The sequence below is a fragment of the Lampetra planeri genome, chromosome 5, assembly GCF_965212315.1.
Source record: "Lampetra planeri chromosome 5, kcLamPlan1.2.h2, whole genome shotgun sequence".
Lineage (NCBI taxonomy): Eukaryota > Metazoa > Chordata > Hyperoartia > Petromyzontiformes > Petromyzontidae > Lampetra > Lampetra planeri.
The window spans coordinates 13,201,739-13,223,236 of record NC_136111.1 but is presented as its reverse complement, the minus strand read 5'-3'; the positions used below and the strand labels follow the sequence as shown (position 1 = coordinate 13,223,236).

Below are 21,498 nucleotides of genomic sequence, written 5' to 3'. Positions count from 1 at the left end.
GACAGAGGATTGGCAGCCTCTCTGCGGTGAGCCATTTCTGGAGGAACCCTGGGGATGTGGGTTCAGTCTCCTGGCTCCAAATGGGATACGTAATAAATGCCTGTCCCCCAGAGGCCTCCGGCACCAGCTTAGTTTGATATTTTTCACGTGTTGCTGTTGTTGTGGCTGCGAGCACCATGAGGGGACAGCTGATTGGAATCGGCCCTTCTATAGCATTGCTTACAACCATGACAGCACCACCATCCGGCACCACACCACACACCCACCCCACGTCCCCACTCCACCCTCCACCCCCACCCCTCCACCAACACCGCACACCATACCCCCACCTCACAACTACACCCTAACCCCACACCCCCCACTCCAGAACCAGGTCACGAGGAGTCCCCTGGGTGTGTTCATTCCTGTGTCCAGCAAACACGTTTGGACGTTGTACACACGTCCCAACTTTTCCCCTCATGAAAATTAGTCAAGAATCATTAAGCCTTCCCTCGCTATATAATTTTACATAGTGTCATTAACCTTTCTTGCAGATGTGGTTCAGGAAGACGTTGACCTGGTTGCTGACGATAACGCTGTTTGGGTGAAGCTGGTAAGAATCCACCGATGCCGTCATGTCCCATGCATCTACGAAAGCCACGCCTTTGATGTCTTGGAATGCGGCCCTCAGGGCCTCATTAAACTTGAACAGAAACCAGTTACTGAAGCGTGCATAATCGAGGATGAGCTCTCGTGTGCTCACCAGCCTGATCACCACAGCCGTTTTGGGGCTGCGCTTGAGCAGCCTGGCCACGGCCTCGCGGATGTTGAAGATTCGCACCAGGAAGACGCGCAGCGGGAATGGTGTAAAGTGGGGACCCAGCGCCAGGGCCACCACCGTGTCCTGCCCACCACGCAGGTTGTCGATGGCATTGGCGCAGGGAGTGAAGTCGACAGCGCGCTGCAGCTTGGCGCAGATGAATGGGTATGCATGCGGGAAGTACCTCATGGTGATCTTGTTGTACGTGTCAATGGCGTGGAAGGGCCTGTGTATCTCTTGTATGTGCAGATCTATTTTCTTGAACGCTAACAGGGGAGTGGGGTGCCAGGGGGAAAAGAGAGAGAGCCCGAGGGAGGCAAGAAGCTCAGAGAGGGTGGGCTGGAGTCAACACAGACATCCTCGCTATCAAATCACGACCGAGGATTACATCCGTTACTCGAGCTGTCAATACATTATAAAAACGCATCAAAATACATATTCACTGACCAATCAATATCTCTGCCACGTTATTCATTGCATCACTTGATCAATCATTGCATTAGCTGCAGCTTTCATGCGTAGTACAATGCTCAACCTACTGGGGACCATGGCGGTCAAGTGGTTCCACCATTGGACGATGGTGGAGTCTCCGAAGAACAAGACCTGTCTTCCCCGCAGGCAGGTGACCACGTCCCGGCGACTGAACCTCTTCAGTGTGTACCCGAGCGGGTTCCACTCATTTCTGAAGTAGTGGCCAGAGGGCTGAAGCGACATCAGGGGTTCACACCGAGGCTGGGACGGGATCACCCTATCTGCACGCAACACCGCAAGCAGGAGGCCTCTTGTCAATCCCAGTGCTATGGCCGACCTAATCCACAGAGCCATGCTTCCATGGGATAACTGGGCTGAAAGACATCCGCAACAATTGTAGTCACCACATATTTTTTTAGGGCATCATTGCTTTCTAGTTTCGACCCACAGAGAGATGACTCCCATGTTTGGTCGCAGGTAAATATGCACGTCATCGACTTACGAACGTGTTACGTTTTTGAGACCCATTTGTAACTCGACGTGTTTATATCTCAAAACTCAACATGTAATTGTATGTACTGTACATACTGTACATAACATGTGCTATGGTTCAACAAAAAATTGAAGCAATGTTAAACTCATTCCAATAAATATTGTACATTTGCATGTAATACTGTAATAAATACTGTCTAGTAAATAAAATCGGATTTACTATCACTTACCTTGAATCCTTTCTTGTCGGAAGGGGCATGCATCATGCGAGATGCTAGCAATCATTACATCTCATGGAAGATCGCTCCGCTGAACAAAATAGGTCTGCGTTTCACCTCGTAAGTACAACTGAACGAATGTGCACTTTTAAGGCCACGTGAAGTATCGAACATTCGCTGGCAGGTCACGGAACAAACCCAGGTACCTTGGGTCGACTGAGATGACTGACAGATGCATTACCCGTGGCACCCACTGTGCCAACGTGCTGTTTTAGCTGCTCGGTGCTCTGCTCTTTGTTGTAAGCGTCACTTCTCTGCCCTCTGCTGTTATTGGAAGGTGACTGCCTCAAACTTCCCACAAGCCTCTTCTACACAAGAGACACCAATTTTGACACCGCTGGTACCAGTCATTGTCACATGACCAAACCATTGAAGATTCCAGTAATTTAGACAGAACTATTGCATGATGATGATTTATATTTCTAAATACAGTTGATCATCGATTATCTGGTGTGCGATTATCCGGCTTTCAATATTATCCAACGGTCCTCGGGCCGATCTGGCGAAACCGGAAAAACCGCTCCAAAGGCTGTACCAGTCCGGCGATTGGCACCATGTGCGTGACAAAAAAAGTAGCTATGCTTAATTTCAGTGTCAAATATTGTATATATATTACATTATACACTACATACAGCTTAAACAATGAAAATACTACAGGTATATACATTTCTCATAACTAATAACTACAGTATTAAAAACTGAAAATATACAGTGCAATCCGGCGAAAAGTGCGTGTAATTCGGCGTTTGCTGGAGCACCGGTCTAAAGGCTTAAATCAGTTTGGCGATTGTCAAACACGTTGTTAAAGCAAGAGCATACGTACATAACTCTATGCAGAGTCTTAGAGATTGGAGTGGAATGGTATAGTAATTACGGTAACTTTTTACAGGGTATTTATTTTTGTCATTTGCATGTTTACTTATGACAATTTCATATAGTAAACACATTTTAAAAAACCTATACATAAAACCCAAAAACATGTTGTACAAGAGTGTGCAATAATAAGCTATTTGAATAATGATGTGGTTATCCGGCGTTTTGGAAAATCTGGTACCCCCCTTCCCCACGAAGCCGCTAGCTAATCGATGATCTGCTATATGGTAAAAAATAGTAACAAACTACTTTATTCTCAGAATGACATTGTTATCATTGTTTTATCTAAAAAGTGTTTTACGTATTAAAACAAATCATATATTGTAATAGGTCACTGTTAGATATAAAGGAGAGAACAGACAACAACAAGTTAACAAGAAAGAGCACATTTATATGGCTTCTGGAAGAGGAATAAACAGTGGAGTGGAGGTTGTGAGAAAATTTGCATGGGAATGTAGCCACAATCAGTTGTTACCATTACTTTCGACAAAAATCTGCGACTGCCCATTTGCCTTCAAAGGTTCTTGAGCTTTTTCACTGAAATACAGGATAATTAAAAAGGGTCATCAGCACAAGAGAGGCCAAAGTGGTTCCAATCCTTAACATGGCAAATACACATCTCTCACCTGAAGACGATTGCTTGTGTTGCGATCGAAACGTCGTGATCTATTGTTTTTTATTTACGTGACTTGACCGAAAGACCCAAGAGTATGGCAAATACACTTAAACTATCTTCTTGATTCTTTCGGTAAAGTCACATAAAAGGGATATAATAAAATAATAAAAACAAAACATAATAAAATTATTCTCACGACGTTTCGGCCACAACGCAAGCAGCCGTCTTCAGGTGAAGAACAGGTCTGTCGGGAAGACAGCCATATTTTTTATATATTTAAACTCTACACATCGTTTCTAGATGGCTGCCAAAGATGGCTTATCTTCAACATGTTGCTATCCCATCTCCTTGTCCTCCCCTTTACTTGAAGGAGCTTGTGCACTTCGAATGCAACAATGCCAAATCTTTAAACTTTCCATAATCCTCAATGCCAAATCTTTAAACTTTCCATAATCCTCAATCTTGCCTCTCTGCCAGTTTTTTCCTGAATGGTTTTTTATTCTAGTTTTGACTCCCAACTACTTGCCCCAAGGTCTTGGTGCCCCCTGACCTCTTCAGTGATGGGCAACAATAATCTCACAACCCTTTAATCTTGTAAAGAGGAGCCGACACGAGATTGCAGGGGTCTCGTCCTTTATTCCTTTTCTTCCGTTCACACCTGTCCCCAGCCGTCCCAATCTCGTTCCCGCCAAAGGCCCCTTCTTCCCGCCCGTTCTCTCCTTATATCTCCTCGATCACCCCTCCCACTAACCCATCTATTGGTGGGAATCCTTCCCCTGACACCCCCCCCCCCCCCCCCCCCCCCGGAGAAAAAATAACCGTCCTCGGTTCTGCCTCCCCCATGGACCATTTAAGTCTCCCCATGCCTCCCACCACTGACAGTGACGACAGCCCTTACCCCCCCCCCACAACCATACAATGCAATATAACACAACAAAATCAATTGCGCGGCCTGCCCAGGTCTCCAGCCAGCATCCCGTAACAGCCCGCACATCCACAGGCAGCAGATGACCGTGGCGGCCCCCTCCTTCGAAGGCCCTCTCGTCGCGGTCCCTGGTTCGGTGGTGCCGGTGTCGCCTTGCCTGGAGCCGCTGTCTCTCCGGCCCCCGCTCGTGCCGCCGCTCCGTCAGGCCTCACATGGGGTGCTGTAGGTGACAAGGGAACACAGGGCACCGAACCCCCTGCCGGTCGGCGCGTGGTGGTCGGCGACCTTGGCCTGGGTAGGGATGATGATGATGTTGGCTGTGATGTTGGTGGTGATGTTGGTGAAGATGACGGTGGAGAGATGTATGGCTTAAGGCGGGTGGGGTGTACAAACCATCGTCGCTTACCCAGTTGGACCTGGACGCACTGCGGTCGGAGTGCTTTAATGACCTCGACCGGCCCTTTCCAGGGTCGGTGCAGCTTTGGTGAGAGGCCAACCGGCACCTGAGGACAGTGTAGCCATGCCTGGTCCCCGACTTTAAAGGGCTTGGCTGTCACTGTCCTCTCCCGTATCCGTACATTACTCTCTTGGCTCGTGGCCGATGCGGCCTCGGCTGCTTGGCGGGCCTCTCTCAAATAAATGAGAGAGGTCTTTAGTGCCTTCGGCCATGCGTCGGCTCTTGCAGGAATGTCCGTCAGCTGCACCTCAATAGGCAGAACGGGATCCCGTCTGTACATCAGGAAAAACGGCGAGAACCCCGTCGCCGCGTGTGGGGCCACCCTGTACGCCGCTAAGACCGATGGAATGTGGAGGTCCCAGTCGGAATGGTTTTCGTCCACCACTTGGGACAGCATGGCCGCTATGGTGTGGATAAGCCGCTCTACCATCCCATCGGTCTGGGGATGATATGGAGATGTTCGGACCTTTTTAGTGCCCAGGATAGAGCAGACGTCCTTCAATAGCTGTGAGGAGAAATTCCTGCCCTGATCCGTGAGCAACCGCTCCGGTGCCCCCTTATCAAGGACATAGCCTCCCACGAAGGCATCGGCGATGGTCTGTGCCGTTTGGTCCGGGAGGGCCCACGCCATCGGCCACCTCGTGCAGTACTCAACTCCGACCAACAGGTATTTATTTCCCCGTGGCGTGACCGGCAGCGGTCCCAGGATGTCCAATGCAACCAATTCGTTGACCCTGGTCACCGTGATGGGCTGTAGGGGCGCCCGGCTTATCCAGGGTGGCGGCTTTCGCCGCGCACATTCGACGCAGGTAGCGACCCATCGATGCACGTCAGCGGTCATACCTGGCCAAAAGTACCGACCCTGTAATGTGTACAGTGTCTTCCGCCCCGCCAGGTGCAGCAGGTGGCGGCCGTGTACGTCCATAACCAATTGTTGACGCAGCGACTCCGGAACTACCAGGCATCGCCGGCGCCCTGTCGGGTCCCATCGCATGAGGAGGTCCTCCCATACGATGTACTCCTCCCCCCTGCCTCTGCTGAGGCGCGTAGCGTTCGCAGTGGGGCTTCCTCCAGCTGTAGCCGTCTCCAATCGTCCAAGGTCAGCCCCAGGTCGTGGTCGGACAGCTGGACCTTACCCTGTGCGCCCTCCGCCGTGCGTACGGGAGCGATGACCGTTCCCTCCGACCTCGCCTCCTTGCAGCGTGCCCCGCCTGTGGTGCATGCACAAGGGCCCTGGGGCGCCAGTCGGGACAATGCGTCTGCGTTGGCATGTCTGGTCCCTTTGCGATGCACTACTTGGTACCTGTACTCCTGCAGGCGCTCTATCCATCTGGCCAGCTGGCCCGAAAGCTGGTCGATGCGGAGCGAATACTGCAAGGCCGCGTGGTCAGTGCGGACCGTAAATTTGCGACCATACAGGTAGGGTCGGAATTGCTGCACGAAGTGAACGACTGCCAGGAGTTCCCTACGTGTGACGCAGTAGCGCTGCTCCGCTGATGAAAGCATGCGACTACCATAGGCGATAACCACCTCCCGACCCTGCTGGACTTGCGACAAAACACTGCCGATGCCCACATCGCTGGCATCCGTGTCCAGGATAAAGGGGAGGCCAAAATCCAGAAAGGCCAATGGTGGTGCATCTGTCAGACGTGAGCGCAGCTGCTGGAATGCCTCTTCCTCCAGAGGGCCCCAATAAAACCTCTGGTTCTTCGCCGTCAACACGTGCAAGGGCTTAGCAATGGTTGCGAAGTCGGGCACAAACCGGCGGTAATAAGAAACGAAACCCACAAACCTGCGTACCTCCGGAACCGTTGTGGGAACAGCCCAGGCCCTCATGCAGGCCGTCTTTTCCGGGTCTGTAGCCACTCCAGACTCACTGACGACGTGGCCCAAGTAGTGTACCGACGACTGCATGAGGTGGCACTTCGACGGCTTGAGCTTCAAGTTCGCGTTCCGGAACCGCAGGAACACCTGACGTAATCGGTCAATGTGTTCCTCGAATGATCGGCTGAAAACAATGACGTCATCCAGGTAGATGAGGCACGTTTCCCATTGGAGGCCTGCTAAGGCCAACTCCATTATGCGTTGGAACGTTGCCGGCGCAGTCTGGAGGCCCATAGGCAGGCAGTTGAACTCGAACAGGCCCTGTGGTGTCCGGAACGCTGTTTTAGGCCGGGAGTCCGCGTCTAGTGGGACTTGCCAGAACCCGGACAATAAATCCAGCGTACTGAAAAATTTTGCTCCCGCCAGTGCATCCAATGAGTCGTCGATACGTGGTAGGGGATATGCGTCGGCCAGCGTGACGGCATTGAGGCGTCGGAAGTCCACACAGAATCTCAGTGACCCATCTGACTTCTTGACTAGGACCACCGGTGCCCCCCAGGGACTCGAGGATGGAGAAATTATGTCGGCCCGCAGCATCTCCTGCACCGCTTGTTGAATGTGCCCTTTTTCTATTGGGCTCATTCTATATGTGTTTTGGCGCAGGGGTGCGGCATCTCCCGTGTTGATGTGGTGCTGTGACAGATTTGTGCGCCCTAGGTCGAACGGTCCCCGGCTGAACACGTCCGAGAACTCCTGCAATAACGAGTGCAGCTGCTGTTTCTGGTCAGGCGGCAATCCCGGCTCAGGCCCCGCCAGCTGGTCCATCCACGATTTGGCCCCTCTGTCCTCGGACTGGCTGATGCTGCCTACAAGCTCGGGCTCTGTCCCTGGGGCTCCTAGTGACAAGGGACTAACGTGGGCCAGAACTGTTCCCTCCTGCACCGTCGCTGTTCTATCGGAGGTGTTCAGCACCTGAATGAACAGATGCTGGTTCCTCTGTACAATAGTTTCGGCTCCCACCAGCGCATGGCGATCCATGGCCGCTGACGCCGGAGACACCAGGATGGGTGAGTCTGGTCGGGCTGTCACGAGGGGGGACCGATATTGCAGCGGAACCAGCATCTGGGCTGCCGGGGGAATGGAGACAGACTTACTGACCAGAGCCTGCACGTAGGGTACACCCCGGCTGGCCCCCTCCGCCTTTAGGAAATGGAGATGCGTTCCCTGGACTTCCACCCGCCCATTGGCCAGATCGATTTTCATTGGCATCCGCCTCAGAAAGTCCGTCCCCAACAGGCAGGGTATGGGCAACGTTGCGGAGACAAGGATGGGTCCTGCTACCGAAAGCTGCCCAATCTGTATCGGGGCTTCAACCTGGCCCAGGAAGCCCATGCTGCCTCCATTTGCTGCAATGAACGTTGTCTTGACGGGGACGAAAGGTCGGATTTTATCCGGCAGCATCTCGTGCATGGTGCTCGAGATGATCGTGGCTGATGAACCCGTATCCACCAAGATACGTGCCGACACTCCCGCGATTTCACCGACCAGGACCGAGGTTCCTGACGTGGCCGCTACCACCCGCCTTGCCAGCTTCCTCCATTGTGTGGCTGAGTCCGGCCACTGACCAGGCGGCGTCTCGTTATACTGTGGTGCATGGTGAAATGATGGGGGATGGATGTGAATGGACTGAAGATGGGGTTCCTCCCTTTGGAGTGCGTCGCAGCAGGGTGAACGCGCCCTTGTTACATAGTGTGAGCTTACCCCTGGGTTGCGGGCTGGGCTCTCTATGTGGTGCAAATTGCCCCCCCTTGGTGACGTAGGATGGGCCCCCCTTGTGGTGTGGGGGGGGCCCCCCATTGTAGGGGGCGGTGGGGACTGGGGGGTGGGCCTTCCCGTGAGCCCCTCCCTTCTCCCCTCCCTTTCCTTTGTCACGGGGGCGTGGTCCCCCTGGTTCCGTCTCGCTCTGCCGCAAAGCGGTGGCGAGGCGGGCCGTGGACCTGCTCCAGGGCGCAATGTCAATCGTGTGGGCTGCCTCCGCCCCCGGGCCGTTGCCCCTGGCAACTCGCCGGCGTCGCAGGTAACTGGTGACGTCACGCCCGCCGGCGACGTCACGCCCGCCGGCGACGTCACGCCCGCCCGCGAAACCATACCTGCCCGCGACGTCACGCCCGCCCGCGAAACCCCGCCCGCCCGCGACGTCACGCCCGCCCGCGAAACCCCGCCCGCCTGCGACGTCACGCCCGCCCGCGAAACCCTGCCTGCCCGCGACGTCACGCCCGCCCGCGACGCCACGCCCGGCATCGACGTCACTTCTGCCCGCGACGTCACCTCCGCCCGCGACGTCACGTCCGCCCGCGACGTCACCTCCGCCCGCGACGTCACCTCCGCCCGCGACGTCACCTCCGCCCGCGACGTCACCTCCGCCCGCGACGTCACCTCCGCCCGCGACGTCCCTCCCGGCCTTGGCGCGACTCCCGGCGCGGTCCCCGGCCTCGGCGCGATCCCCGACGCGGTCCCCGGCCCCGGCGCGATTCCCGGCGCGGTCCACGGCCCCGGCGCAATTCCCGGCGCGATCCGCGACACCACTTTCGGCCGCGACGTCACTTCCGGATGCAACGTCATGTCCGTTCGCGACGCCACTCCGGGTCGCGACGCCACTTCTGGTCGCGATGCAATCACAGGCCCCGGCGCTATCCCCTTCCCCCGACCAGGACAGTGGGGACCGGGAAACGACACCACCGGCGCCCACCCCGAGGAGACTCCAGGTGAGTTCGCGGCGTCGGAATTGTAATTACTCGGCCCGACCGAGAGGCCGGGTGGGACGGCGTCACTCGCCTGGATCCTGTCGGCGTTCGGCCCCGGCGGGTTCCAGGTGACGTTGGCGGCCTCCGGCTCCATGCGGCACCCCCTCGCCACATGCCCCTCTCGACCACAACGGTGGCAGACCCACGGGGCGTTCCGTCGGGGGGGCTCGGCGCGATGTTGTAGAGGCGGCTGCCAGCGACGCGGCGGCTGGTCGCGCCCCTGGTCCCTCTGCTCCGCCAGTCCCCGGATCGCCGCGTACACCTCCCGCAGCGATGGCTCCGTCTCAGACGTCGGCGGTCTGTTCCCAGCTGCCCCACAGGCAGCCTGTGGCGACGGTGCAGGTTCGGTGGTTGGTGTCGCTGGACCCAGTAGCGCCGCGGCAACGGCTCGGCTGTTCCCCCCCGCCGCGCCAGCCACCGGGCCCACGGGTGGCGCCCGGCCCATGACCTGCTCGTGGGCTTGGATGGTCCGGGCAGCCCACAGCGAGGTGCGTTCCTCCGGCGTCACCACGGGCATTACAACGCCGGCGCGGCAAGCGTAGGCGATGAGGTGCTCGACCACGAGGTCCTCGAGCGCTTCTTCAGCCAGGCGAGGGAAAGCTCTCCTCGCCAACACGAGCAGTGCACCCCTGTAGGCTAAAGGGGATTCTTTAGCCCCTCGCTGGCGATCCTGGAACCGTTTAAAGGCTCCTTCCGCCGGGCAATATATCTCCCCCAAAGCCTCGTAGGCCGCCTGTAGCGTGGACTTGCTGTGCGAGGGAAGGGAGGTGTAAGAGGAGAGTGCTTCTTTGCCCAGAACGGATGGCAGCGCTCGTAGTGCCTCTTCATCTGTCCACTCGAGAGTGTGGAAGGCAGCCTCGAATCGGCGGACAAACCCCTCCCAATCTTCTTCCTCAGCCACAAACTTGTCGACGGGCCCCAGCCGATGCGGCCGTCCGGCCACCTGCTCTCCGTGTTGGGTGTTTAGCCCTGGGGGTTTTGGCGGGAGCGGCGGCGGCTGGCGTGACGAGGTTGGTTGCGGCTCCTGCCCGGCCGGCTGGTCGGCCTCCAGGTCCCGTGGCCTCTCCTCCCGTAGTACGCGTGGGGGTGGGGGTCCAGGTGCCGGCGGGCCCCCCATAGGGAGCCTCTGCAATAGCTCCTGGAGTGCCCTCACGCGGGCCATGCGGTCCTCCATGGGGTCCTCCAGGCGATCCGGGCCCCCTTCTGCTGCTTCTGATAGCAGGCCCCCTTGTTGCCCAGGATGGGAAGGATCCCCGGCCCCTGCTTCCTCTTCCCTCGGCTCTTTCCCGCGGAGATTATTCTTTGTAGCCATTAAGATCCCACCACTGCCACCAAATGTAAAGGGGAGCCGACACGAGATTGCAGGGGTCTCGTCCTTCATTCCTTTTCTTCCGTTCACACCTGTCCCCAGCCGTCCCAATCTCGTTCCCGCCAAAGGCCCCTTCTTCCCGCCCGTTCTCTCCTTATATCTCCTCGATCACCCCTCCCACTAACCCATCTATTGGTGGGAATCCTTCCCCTGACACCCCTACAATCTCATCAACGGTCCTTTAATGGCCTCGGTATCCTTGACGTCATTAGTGCCAGGCTCTAATGGCCTTGGCAGCACTTCATCTTCTTCTTGGTTCTTTCGGTAAAGTCACGTAGAAGGGAAGTAATAAAATAATAAAAATAAAACATAATAAAACAATTCTCACGACGTTGTGTCTTCAGACGCTGTCGCCTCGACAGACCTGGTTTTCACCTGAGGACGGCTGCTTGCGTTGTGGCCGAAACGTTGTGAGAATTGTTTTATTATGTTTTATTTTTATTATTTTATTACTTCCCTTCTACGTGGCTTTACCGAAAGAACCAAGAAGATGAATCCCTGCAGTCACGAAAGCTTTAAATCGAAGCTCATAGCAGGTTCAATGTCTCTGAACCCGCATGAGTGCCAAAGCCCACCGATCCTTTCTGCCTTGGGCCTAGTAATTTCACTGCTTTCCTGGTGCTGGCCCCCCTCAGTTCATTGTTGCCAGCTGACATTGTTGATATGGAGCCCAAGCAGGCTTGCCACCCAACCTAATTCCCGACTTCACCCTGATACCCTCCTTGCTGCACTGGCCAGAATGGCCTAGTTCTTGGACCCTGGCCCTCTCCCTGGCTCTGTGCCTCAAAGTTCTCGATGGAACATTGTTTCTGATTAGCAAAATATGCACACGTAAAAAATTGTTTATTCATTTTTTTATAATAAATGTCTCCTCTCACTTATCCACAAATCTTGATATGGGGGGATGTGTAATATAGATATTTTTCAGCGGTGGTAGAAATCACTGCCATGCAAATTTAGGCTCCGATGTAAAACTGAGACAATCCTACGCGAGATCATCATCAATAGTTGGCCATTGAACATCACTGTTATGCTTGTAACAAAAATAAGTGTACATGTCTTTTAAAATATATGAAAATAAATTACAATCCTAGAAAATAAATCATTCATCTTATTGTCATCATTTGCTTCACCTTTCAAAAAGATGCCGGTACTCATCTCCCCAAGGGATTGCCTCGTAGTTGTAAGAATGGAAGTGTTGAAGAGACTTGCACAGGGATGTATTTGGTTTGATGCACATCCAGGGTTCGCACAGCTTGGAGTCGGTCAGGTTGCAAATGTTTCCATCTCCTTCGGCATCAGCTACAACACCACCTGGAACAATTACAGCCATTCATCACAAAGTAACGGTGTTTGTGCTAGCTAAAGTGCACTTTGAGGCAATTTGAAGTGTTGAAAGCTTTTTGGCAGGTCATGGGACAGTCCCAGGTTTTATGGGCTAACTGACTGGGGTGACTGCCATATTCACCACCTACATTACCCACTAAACTATATTGCTGTGTTTTAGTGGTCCCAGCTCTGCCTATTGTTGCGTGCATCAATTATCCATCTTTCGTTGCTAAAAGGTGGTTGGCTCAAACTGCCCAGGAGGTTGGTATTTATACTGCTGGTACTAGTTGACAGCAAGTCCATCAGCTCAAAGTCCTCCTGCATTACATCTGCCTGAATGTGTGCCTGTTTCTCTCCTGCTCCACCACCATGATCTGCATCACCTGCAACATCATTGCCATCTATGACTACAACATTATCATCTATATCTTCACCAACACCAAAATGCCATGACCAGCTTTCTCAACTGCACCTGTATGAGACATCACCGGCATATTCCGATCCCTCCACTGGCTTCCAATCGAGTTCAATATCAACTACAAGATCGTGCTCAGTATTTGATCGTCCTCCTGATCACCCCTACCCATCTCTCACCTCTCATCTCATGCTATGCTCCTTTACGTGATGTCTGGTCAAGCAACCAAGGCCTTCTGCCAAAGCCCCAAGTCAACGAAGTTGCCCTTTCTTTGTCATAACCTGCATCACCACCATTGTCATGTGCGTTATTTGAAATTTTCTTTAATTTTCAAAATATTATTCTAATTCTATCAGTGTCATGTAATGAGATAAAGTACATATGAAAAATTATCTCAGAGCAGTATAATCCCATTTCAGAGAACTATCTGCATAAGGTGATATCACAAATCTACTTCTAACCTCTTTAGTTGACCGTTTTTACTCACACATTAAGGGCCACACTTTTATGTTACAGAGGCCAAATTAAGTGAAAACTAAATACCACGTGTTTTTTGCACGGTTATTGGTGACTGGGATAAAACCATCTATTCATTGCAATTGAGAAGCCAGATTGGCACTCAACATCGCTGCACAACCGCATCATGATTATCATCACTCCATCGCCTCTACCCTTACTGCTGTTGGTGAGGTTAAAGTTCTCCACGCTGGTCATGTAGCAATTGGTGGTCTTGGGTGACTCGGGTATCTCGCGGAACACGGCCTGGAAGGCTATCTTCTCCGGAAAATTCTCGCGCACGTAGTTCAGGGCGTTGACCGCCTCTCTTGAGTGTAGCAGCCGCACGGCGACGGTTGCATTGCCAGTCCAGAGCAATGGAAAACTCAGCTGGTAGGAGCCGTTGCCGACGTCGTGAACGCTCCCCGACACGGCCGCGCCCAGCTTACTGTTGAAAAGCCTCCCCGCAATAAAGTCGCCGCCACGGAGCTTGGGCATGCCATGCGCGTCGCGCATGAACACAGTGACTGTCAAGTAACCCCCGCGATGAAACACATTGTTCGCATCCACCACCTCAAAGAAGCTGCTCGACCGGTGACTGGACGTCAAATTGCGCCACCTCTCTTTCTTCTCCGACGCCAAGGGAGGTTTCCCAGATGTTAGCTTGACGTAGGTTTTATTAATCCAAGTATCTCTTGCGACGTTTCTAACGCAGAAGGAGCCGTCATTGCTTATGGTGCCAGGTGGATCAGATGTAGGTACAGTGGAGTCCTGGTTCGGTCGTGCGATTCGGAAGCGGTTGGAACTTAGTTCTGAACAATTCTGAGAAAAAATGTAAAACACCTTTAGCTTCGCATGCACGTCTTTTTGCATAATGAGCTCAGCGACCTTTGTTTGACCCATCAGCCGCATAGATATAAAAGTTATGCCTTTAATGATGCATTAAATAATGAATTAATTTGGGCGGATTTTTTATGCATGATACATTTCGTAAATTACGTGTGTAAAACCGTGGGTAAATGGTGGTAATGTCGTATGAACGTCGCTGAACATATTGCTTGATTAAGCAGAGGCGCAACAATTTGTAAGTAATGTTGCCCGCGGTTCCGACCACCGACTGAATTGTTGTTCTTGCACGAGCAAAACCCACTCAAAATATCAACATTGTAACGTGGAAAGTCTTGAGCCCCGATTCAAACGAAGACAGGGATTGTGTGTGTTATGTGTGCACACATAGAGCAGTGTTCTAAATTGTTAGAGACCTTATGGGAACCTCATTTGCCAGTAAAAATATGATAATTGGTTCTTTACCCTTCTATCTGGCAACAAAACTGACACCTTTTTACAAGGAGTCATGTTTGCATAGACCGCAATACCTGCAGTCATAATACAAACAAAAGAACATAACTCTGATAATGTGCACTGTCCATGAAGTTGATTGGTCCACACCCGAGACAGCTTTCCTTAGAGCATAGTCTCATATGGGTTGGACCAGATGACGCCAAAAGGCGTGTTAGAGACCCAGCGCACCAATTAAAATTAAAGAGCATCATGAGGATCAAGACACCTATACACAAGGTCTACATTTGAATTGGTGCACTCTAGGCCATGTGAGATGTGTTTGACAATCATCAGGCACGCTTAGGATGGAATCACTTGATATGTGTTTGAAAGGAGGTAATCTGGTCAAATGTCAAGGACCGTTCATGGTGGTGGGTCACGAGGAATGGAGTTTAGGAACCCTACCCATGGGGTTTCACATGGATAAAGAGGAGAATGAACAATGAAAGCAGTTACCTGACTGGATTTTGCAGGATACCGACCAAACCCTGCTTTCAATATGAACGTCGATATCACTATGATTACAAATGCAAACAGTACAAGCCATACAAGCTGTACAAACAATACATGCACCGGTCTGTTCTTTTGTTGTTGCAGAGACACCGATTCCATTGCCTGCAAGAGAACACATTGCAATTGTGAAAACCTGCAAACAGAACACAGCGTATGACCGTAAATGTGGGTTTTCACTCAACGTGGCTAAATTGTAGGTTTGACCATCACATAAGGATGTCTGTAGGTATAAAAAGATAACTAGAAGGAATGCATACTAAAATAATATTTTATTATTTTTCTATCTACGCGACTTTCCCCGAAAGACCCAAAGAGTATGAATTCCTGCAGTCACGAAAGCTTTAAGTCAAGATTTGCACTAGTTATATGTATTGAGAGGAGTCCTCCATGTGTTTTTCATCTCTAACTTAATTTTACACCTTTGAATCCACAGGCCGGAGCAGAAATTTGTACCAGCCGAGGCGGCACAACTGTAGGAGCGATAAATTCTGTAAAAAAAAGCAACAAGTGAAACACAGTGACTTAGATAATTGCACAAGCACTGAGGACGCATGTTGGTACACATACACACTACTAACCTACACTGACCAGTGTTCAGAGGCCGTCATTCAAAAATGTACCATACACGTGCAAGCCCTGGGTAAATGTATAAACGGTAAAATCAAAGTGGAAATGTAATCGCCTGCCATAGTCAATCAACTATTGGGTGAAATTTTGATTTAAAGCTTTCGTGACTGCAGGGATTCATATTCTTGGTTCTTTCGGTAAAGTCACGTAGAAGGGAACTAATAAAATAATAAACATATAAAACAATAAAATTCCAAAACAAAATAAAACAATCCACACCACAAATACGCAACCTTCATATGGTTCACTTCCAGACACCAATAGTTTTTTATTGTATTCTTGAAATCACAGATCTTTCTCCCTGAAAAGGGTGGCACACTCGATCGCTAGAATTGTCCGGTCACCACTTGGACAGCTCCCTCTCCCCTGCACCGGGTGGAATGTTGAACTTTTACAAAATAGGTAACATTTTTGAAACTCTGCCTCGGCAAGACTTCTGTATTACTCTGCAGCTCATACTCTTAGGTTTTTTCGGTAAAGTCACGTAGGTAAAAAATAAATAATAATAAACTAATAGAAGAAATAATAGAAATAAATAGATTTATTATTTTATTTCTATTATTTCTTCTATTATTTTTTATTTATTTTTTACCTACGTGACTTTACCGAAAAAACCTAAGAGTATGAATCCTTGCAGTCACGAAAGCTTCAAATCTAGAATCTGCAGCTCATGTTGTGTTGAACTCGAACAAAGTAAGTTGACACTTTAATTTCTGACTGGTAATATTCACCGTTTCATTCTCCAGCACAGCAAACTGTTGCATGCGAACAAAGGTAAGTTTAAACTGGGATTTCTGCCTGATAACATTTAACGTTCCACTCCCCAACGCAATATTGAAACAATTGTGCAACTGTTTACCATCCCCCGCCTCAGTCCACTCAGCAGTATAAGTTAGTTTTATCAGCAGGTCACAGTAAATTCTGGGTATGTCCGCCTCTTCCAACACGTCTGGCAAGTATGAAAGAAGAGATCAAATATCATCGAGAGCTCCCCAATATTGGAGACCCTTCTGCCGTTAGTGGTAATGCACCAACCATTGCAGAGCTGTGCCTCGCTTTACGAACAAGATGCGTTCTGCAATCAAACCCATTAAACGATTGTTGTATTCCCATTGACTCTCGTGTTTAAAGCCGAGATACGTTTCAGACCCAACATTTTCCTCTCCTCTTGAACAACTTCTAAAAAAATGAGAAATAAACGTGACTATATAATTTTAAAAATGAACTAATAACACATCAAATGTAACACTTACCACACGCGAGAGAATCAGTGCAAAATCCCTGTCTCGTCTATATCACCTGCGTACAGCCACGTTTGAAAGCACTCACTCACACACAACTCTCCACTGAATTACACAGCCCTGTCGCTCTCTCTCTCTCGTTCTCTCATACACGTGTAGTGGCATATGACGTCACTACTGTCGGGACTGTACGAGCGTAGGGACATATGACGTCACTACTATGTCGGGACTGCTTGAACGTAGGGACATGACGTCACTACCGTGTCTGCCCGGTGTGGGGGCTGGAGACAGGTGTCACGTGTACCCAACAGGACACGTGACCAGATAAAGGGGGGGCCAGGGGCCCCAGGGGGAAGCTTGGGGGTCACGTGGTTGGGGGCCCGGACCTTCCCGAAGGATCTAGAAGGGGGGCGTGGCCTAGGTCGGAGCCGGCCACGCCGGAGTGGTTATAAGTGGAGTGTGAACAGGGAGCTGGGATTTAGATTTAAAGCATTCGTGACTGCAGAGATTCATCTTCTTGGTTCTTTCGGTAAAGTCACGTAGAAGGGAAATAATACAATTAAAAAAATAAAACATTTTAAAATGCAATTCTCACGACGTTTCGGCCACAACGCAAGCAGCCGTCCTCAGGCGAAGAACCAAGAAGAGGGAGCTGGGATGTTTTACTCCGGGATGAAGATGCCATGAGAAGTCCTCAAGTGTCCGATCGTCGTTCTTGACCAGGCAGCCGTCACCTGCCCTGAGTCACGCTGTGTAGTGTTCCCCGAGTGTTAGTGAGATTAGGAAGGTGGTCACCACCTTATCTCGCCTCTCCACGTCCACATCACGCAACTATTCGGCCTCGGCGCCTCCAGGCCGCACGCCCGCTGCTGCTCTGCTGTAGTACACACAGCTGCGGCTGCTTCGTGTATGACTCCTGCAACTGCAGTTGGGTCGGCTGCAGCTGCTACAGCAGCTACAACAACAACAACAGCAGCTGCAACAACAACAGCAGCTGCAACAACAACAGCAGCTGCAACAACAACAGCAGCTGCAACAACAACAGCAGCTGCAACAACAACATCAGCTGCAACAACAACAGCAGCTGCAACAACAACAGCAGCTGCAACAACAACAGCAGCTGCAACAACAACAGCAGCTGCAACAACAACAGCAGCTGCAACAACAACAGCAGCTGCAACAACAACAGCAGCTGCAACAACAACAGCAGCTGCAACAACAACAGCAGCTGCAACAACAACAGCAGCTGCAACAACAACAGCAGCTGCAACAACAACAGCAGCTGCAACAACAACAGCAGCTGCAACAACAACAGCAGCTGCAACAACAACAGCAGCTGCAACAACAACAGCAGCTGCAACAACAACAGCAGCTGCAACAACAACAGCAGCAAGATGGCGGCGGCGTGTGCGGCCGTGTGTGCGTTGTGCTGCATGGGTGTGGGCTGTGCGTGAGAGTGGGTGAGGGTGAGCTGCGTGTGAGTGAGCTGTGTGTGTGTTTAAATTTAGTGTTTTAAAGATGTCAATTCACCTGCTGTGTATCTTACTACTGTCCCTCCCGGCCATATCTAGTGCCACACTCAACTCTACAAACGGCTACCCGCGTTACTTCGCGTCAATACTTATTGCTAAATTTGCCACTACACCTGCTAATGAAACAACTTATAGACACTTCTACACTCCATCATTGTATCCTTTTAAACCCTATCTTTGTCCCATTACTTCACCAGCACTCCTTCCAAACTTCATTCTGCTCTTAAAAATAACACCATCTGCGAGCTGCTGCTATTCGTCCAAGGTTCGTCGCTCTTCATCCTTTCACAGAAAATACCTGTGCAAACTATTAATTCTACTTTTCTTATTTCTGGGTGGTATTGAGCTTCATCCTGGCCCAAATGTAAAGAACTCGTATAATTCTGTAGATTTTTCTGGCAGAAAAGGTGTTGGTGTTCTACATGTCAACATCAGAGGGCTTTTGATTAAATTAAGTCAACTAAAACTAGAAGTAGCAAATCTTGACCCGGACATATTTTGCCTAACAGAAACATTTCTCACTCCTGCCGTCAATGACTTGCAGATTACGATTGACAACTACAACCTTTTTCGGCTTGACCGAGGATCTAAAGGAGGTGGAATTGCCATCTATGTTCGTAATACTATTGCATGTTCACCAGCTCACTCCTTGTTTAAAAAATGTTGCTTTGAAGGTCTGGCTCTCAGAATAACTCTCCCTAATAATCAACACATATTGGTAGTGTGCTGCTATAGACCGCCTAGTGGTAAGGATGTTGAAGCTGCATCTGCACTGAGAGAGCTTCTTGGGGGCCTCCCTAAAGGTGAAATAGTTTTAGTGGGTGATCTAAATTGGAATTGGCTAAACCCGCCGGCCGTGGCCACAAATTTTGCAGATGAATTTAACCTGTTTCAATTAATAAATGTCCCCACAAGACCCAACCTAAAAAATCCGGGACAGTCATCTCTGCTTGACGTCCTATTGACAAATGCCCCTCATAATTTCGCACTGACTGGTGTTCTAGGTAATAACCTTAGTGATCACTCCTTCATTTTTGGGGTGAGATCATCAGCCAGACACAAAGCCCCCCCTAAATTGGTTGAGAAGCACTCCATGAGACACTTCAGCATACAGGCATTTACTAATGATGTGCTTCACTCGGATATTGACAAGGTCTGTGATATTCCAAACCTGACTACGGCTTGGGAGACCTTCAGGTACACGTTTCTACAAATTCTTAACAAACATGCTCCGTTGGTTAAATTTAAAACTAAAGGCAATCGTCCACCATGGTTTGATCCTTTGATTACAAAACTCATGAAAACTAGAGACAAGGCTTGGGCATGTGCTCAGAAAAGTAATTTGGTTAATGACTGGCTAGAATACAGGATTTTAAGGAATAGATGCGTCAAAAAAATACGGCATGCAAAAAATGACTACTTCTCTTCTACTCTCCTTGAATCTCATGGAAATGCCAGGATTTTCTGGAAAACAATCAAATGTATCGAAAAGGCATCCAAAACAGATCATCTGCCCGTTCAGCTTAACCGAAATGGGGAATATTTTTCAGATCCCCAAAAAATAATTGACAATTTTAACCTTCATTTTTCTGAAGCTGGTACCCTATTTGATAATCTATTGGGAGTCACCCCTGCTCATGCAAATTCCTACACCCCTATCCAAACATTAAGCGAATTTAGTTTTCAGCCAATCCACGAAAGTAATGTTCTGAAACAACTGTCCTTCCTCAAAGGGTCCTCCTCTACCGGAGCAGATAGTATTCCCGTCTTTGCTCTACTAAGTGTTGGTCACCTAATATACAAACCTATAGCCCATATTTTCAACCTGTCCATCAAAGAAGCATCAGTTCCTCTAGAATGGAAACATTCCTATGTTCGTCCACTTCACAAAGGGGGCCCTAAAGATGATCCAAATAACTACCGACCTATCTCAATTTTGTCCCCGTTGATGAAATTTTTTAAAAATTATTGAACTACCAAATTATCAGTTTCCTGTCCGCCAACAATCTATTACATCTAAAACAATCTGGGTTCCGAAAAAAATACAGCACCACATCTGCTACATTAGACTCTATGAATCACATTTACAGTAGCCTTGATAATAAGCAGTACTGCGCCTGTCTTTTTCTTGACTTGTCCAAAGCTTTTGATACAGTAGACCACAACATCCTGCTTAGTAAAATAAGTTGCCTCGGTTTTTCCGAAAACACAGTAAAATGGTTAAAAAATTACCTCTTTTCTCGCACCCAAACTGTATTCACAGATGGTTGGAGGTCAAACAGTGTTAAGATAACAAAAGGGGTTCCACAGGGTTCCATTCTCGGCCCCCTCTTGTTCTCTCTTTATGTAAATGACTTGGGCACTGAACTGGATTATTCCAGGGTAAATCTTTTTGCAGATGACACGGTACTAATTACTGCTGGCCGCTCTCCGGATGACGTGATTGCTAAGCTCCAGAGTGATTTCAACAAACTACAACATCAGCTAGTTGCTCTTAAACTAGTCCTAAATCCTGCCAAAACCAAGGTGCTATGCTTCTCACCAGGACTAAAGCGGGAAGTTATTTTCCCCAAATTACATTCCTTAAATAATGATCAAATAGAGCAAGTTAAGATCTATAAGTATCTTGGGATCATCCTGGATTCAAAACTGAATTTAGAAGATCACATTGATTATATTGGGAAAAAGACAAAAATTAAAATTGGTTTTCTATATCGACACAAGCACTGCTTCCCCCCTATGTTCCGTTTGGAATTGATTAAAGCTACCATACTGCCTCTACTTGATTACTGTGACATTGTTTATAAATCAGCCCCAAGTACTGTACTGAAGAAGCTTGACTCAATGTATCACTCGGCCTTAAGATTTGCATTGAACTGCCCATATAGGACTCACCACTGTGACCTCTACATTGGGTCAAACTTAACATCTCTGAATGTTCGACGGCTTGTGCACCAGATCTTATTTATTCATGATGTACTTGCAAAAGAATCTGCAGATTACCTGCTGGATCTCATCTCTGTTTCAAAGAACAAATTTGGCCTAAGGTCTACACTCATTTACCAGCTTAATATTCCCTATTGCCGTACATATACTG

The 21,498-nt window shown here is 49.8% G+C and overlaps 1 protein-coding gene across 13 annotated transcripts in view; it reads right to left on the bottom strand.

Annotated features, from left to right (window-relative positions):
- Positions 1-333: 333 nt before the first annotated feature.
- LOC144718915 (NXPE family member 3-like) overlaps positions 334-21,498 on the bottom strand; it is a 44,996-nt gene continuing 23,831 nt past the window's right edge. For 4 of the 13 annotated variants that reach the window (XM_078594523.1, XM_078594520.1, XM_078594521.1 and 1 more), the window contains exons 2-9: positions 17,465-17,618; positions 15,421-15,489; positions 14,945-15,103; positions 13,330-13,969; positions 12,042-12,222; positions 3,389-3,450; positions 1,339-1,551; positions 334-1,065 (exon numbers count right to left, since the gene is read on the bottom strand). In XM_078594523.1, coding sequence (XP_078450649.1) covers positions 518-1,065; positions 1,339-1,551; positions 3,389-3,450; positions 12,042-12,222; positions 13,330-13,969; positions 14,945-15,103; positions 15,421-15,489; positions 17,465-17,554 — 1,962 coding nt within the window. In that variant the 5' untranslated portion in view covers positions 17,555-17,618 and the 3' untranslated portion in view covers positions 334-517. The other 9 variants (XM_078594524.1, XM_078594529.1, XM_078594530.1 and 6 more) reach the window with 5 other exon arrangements.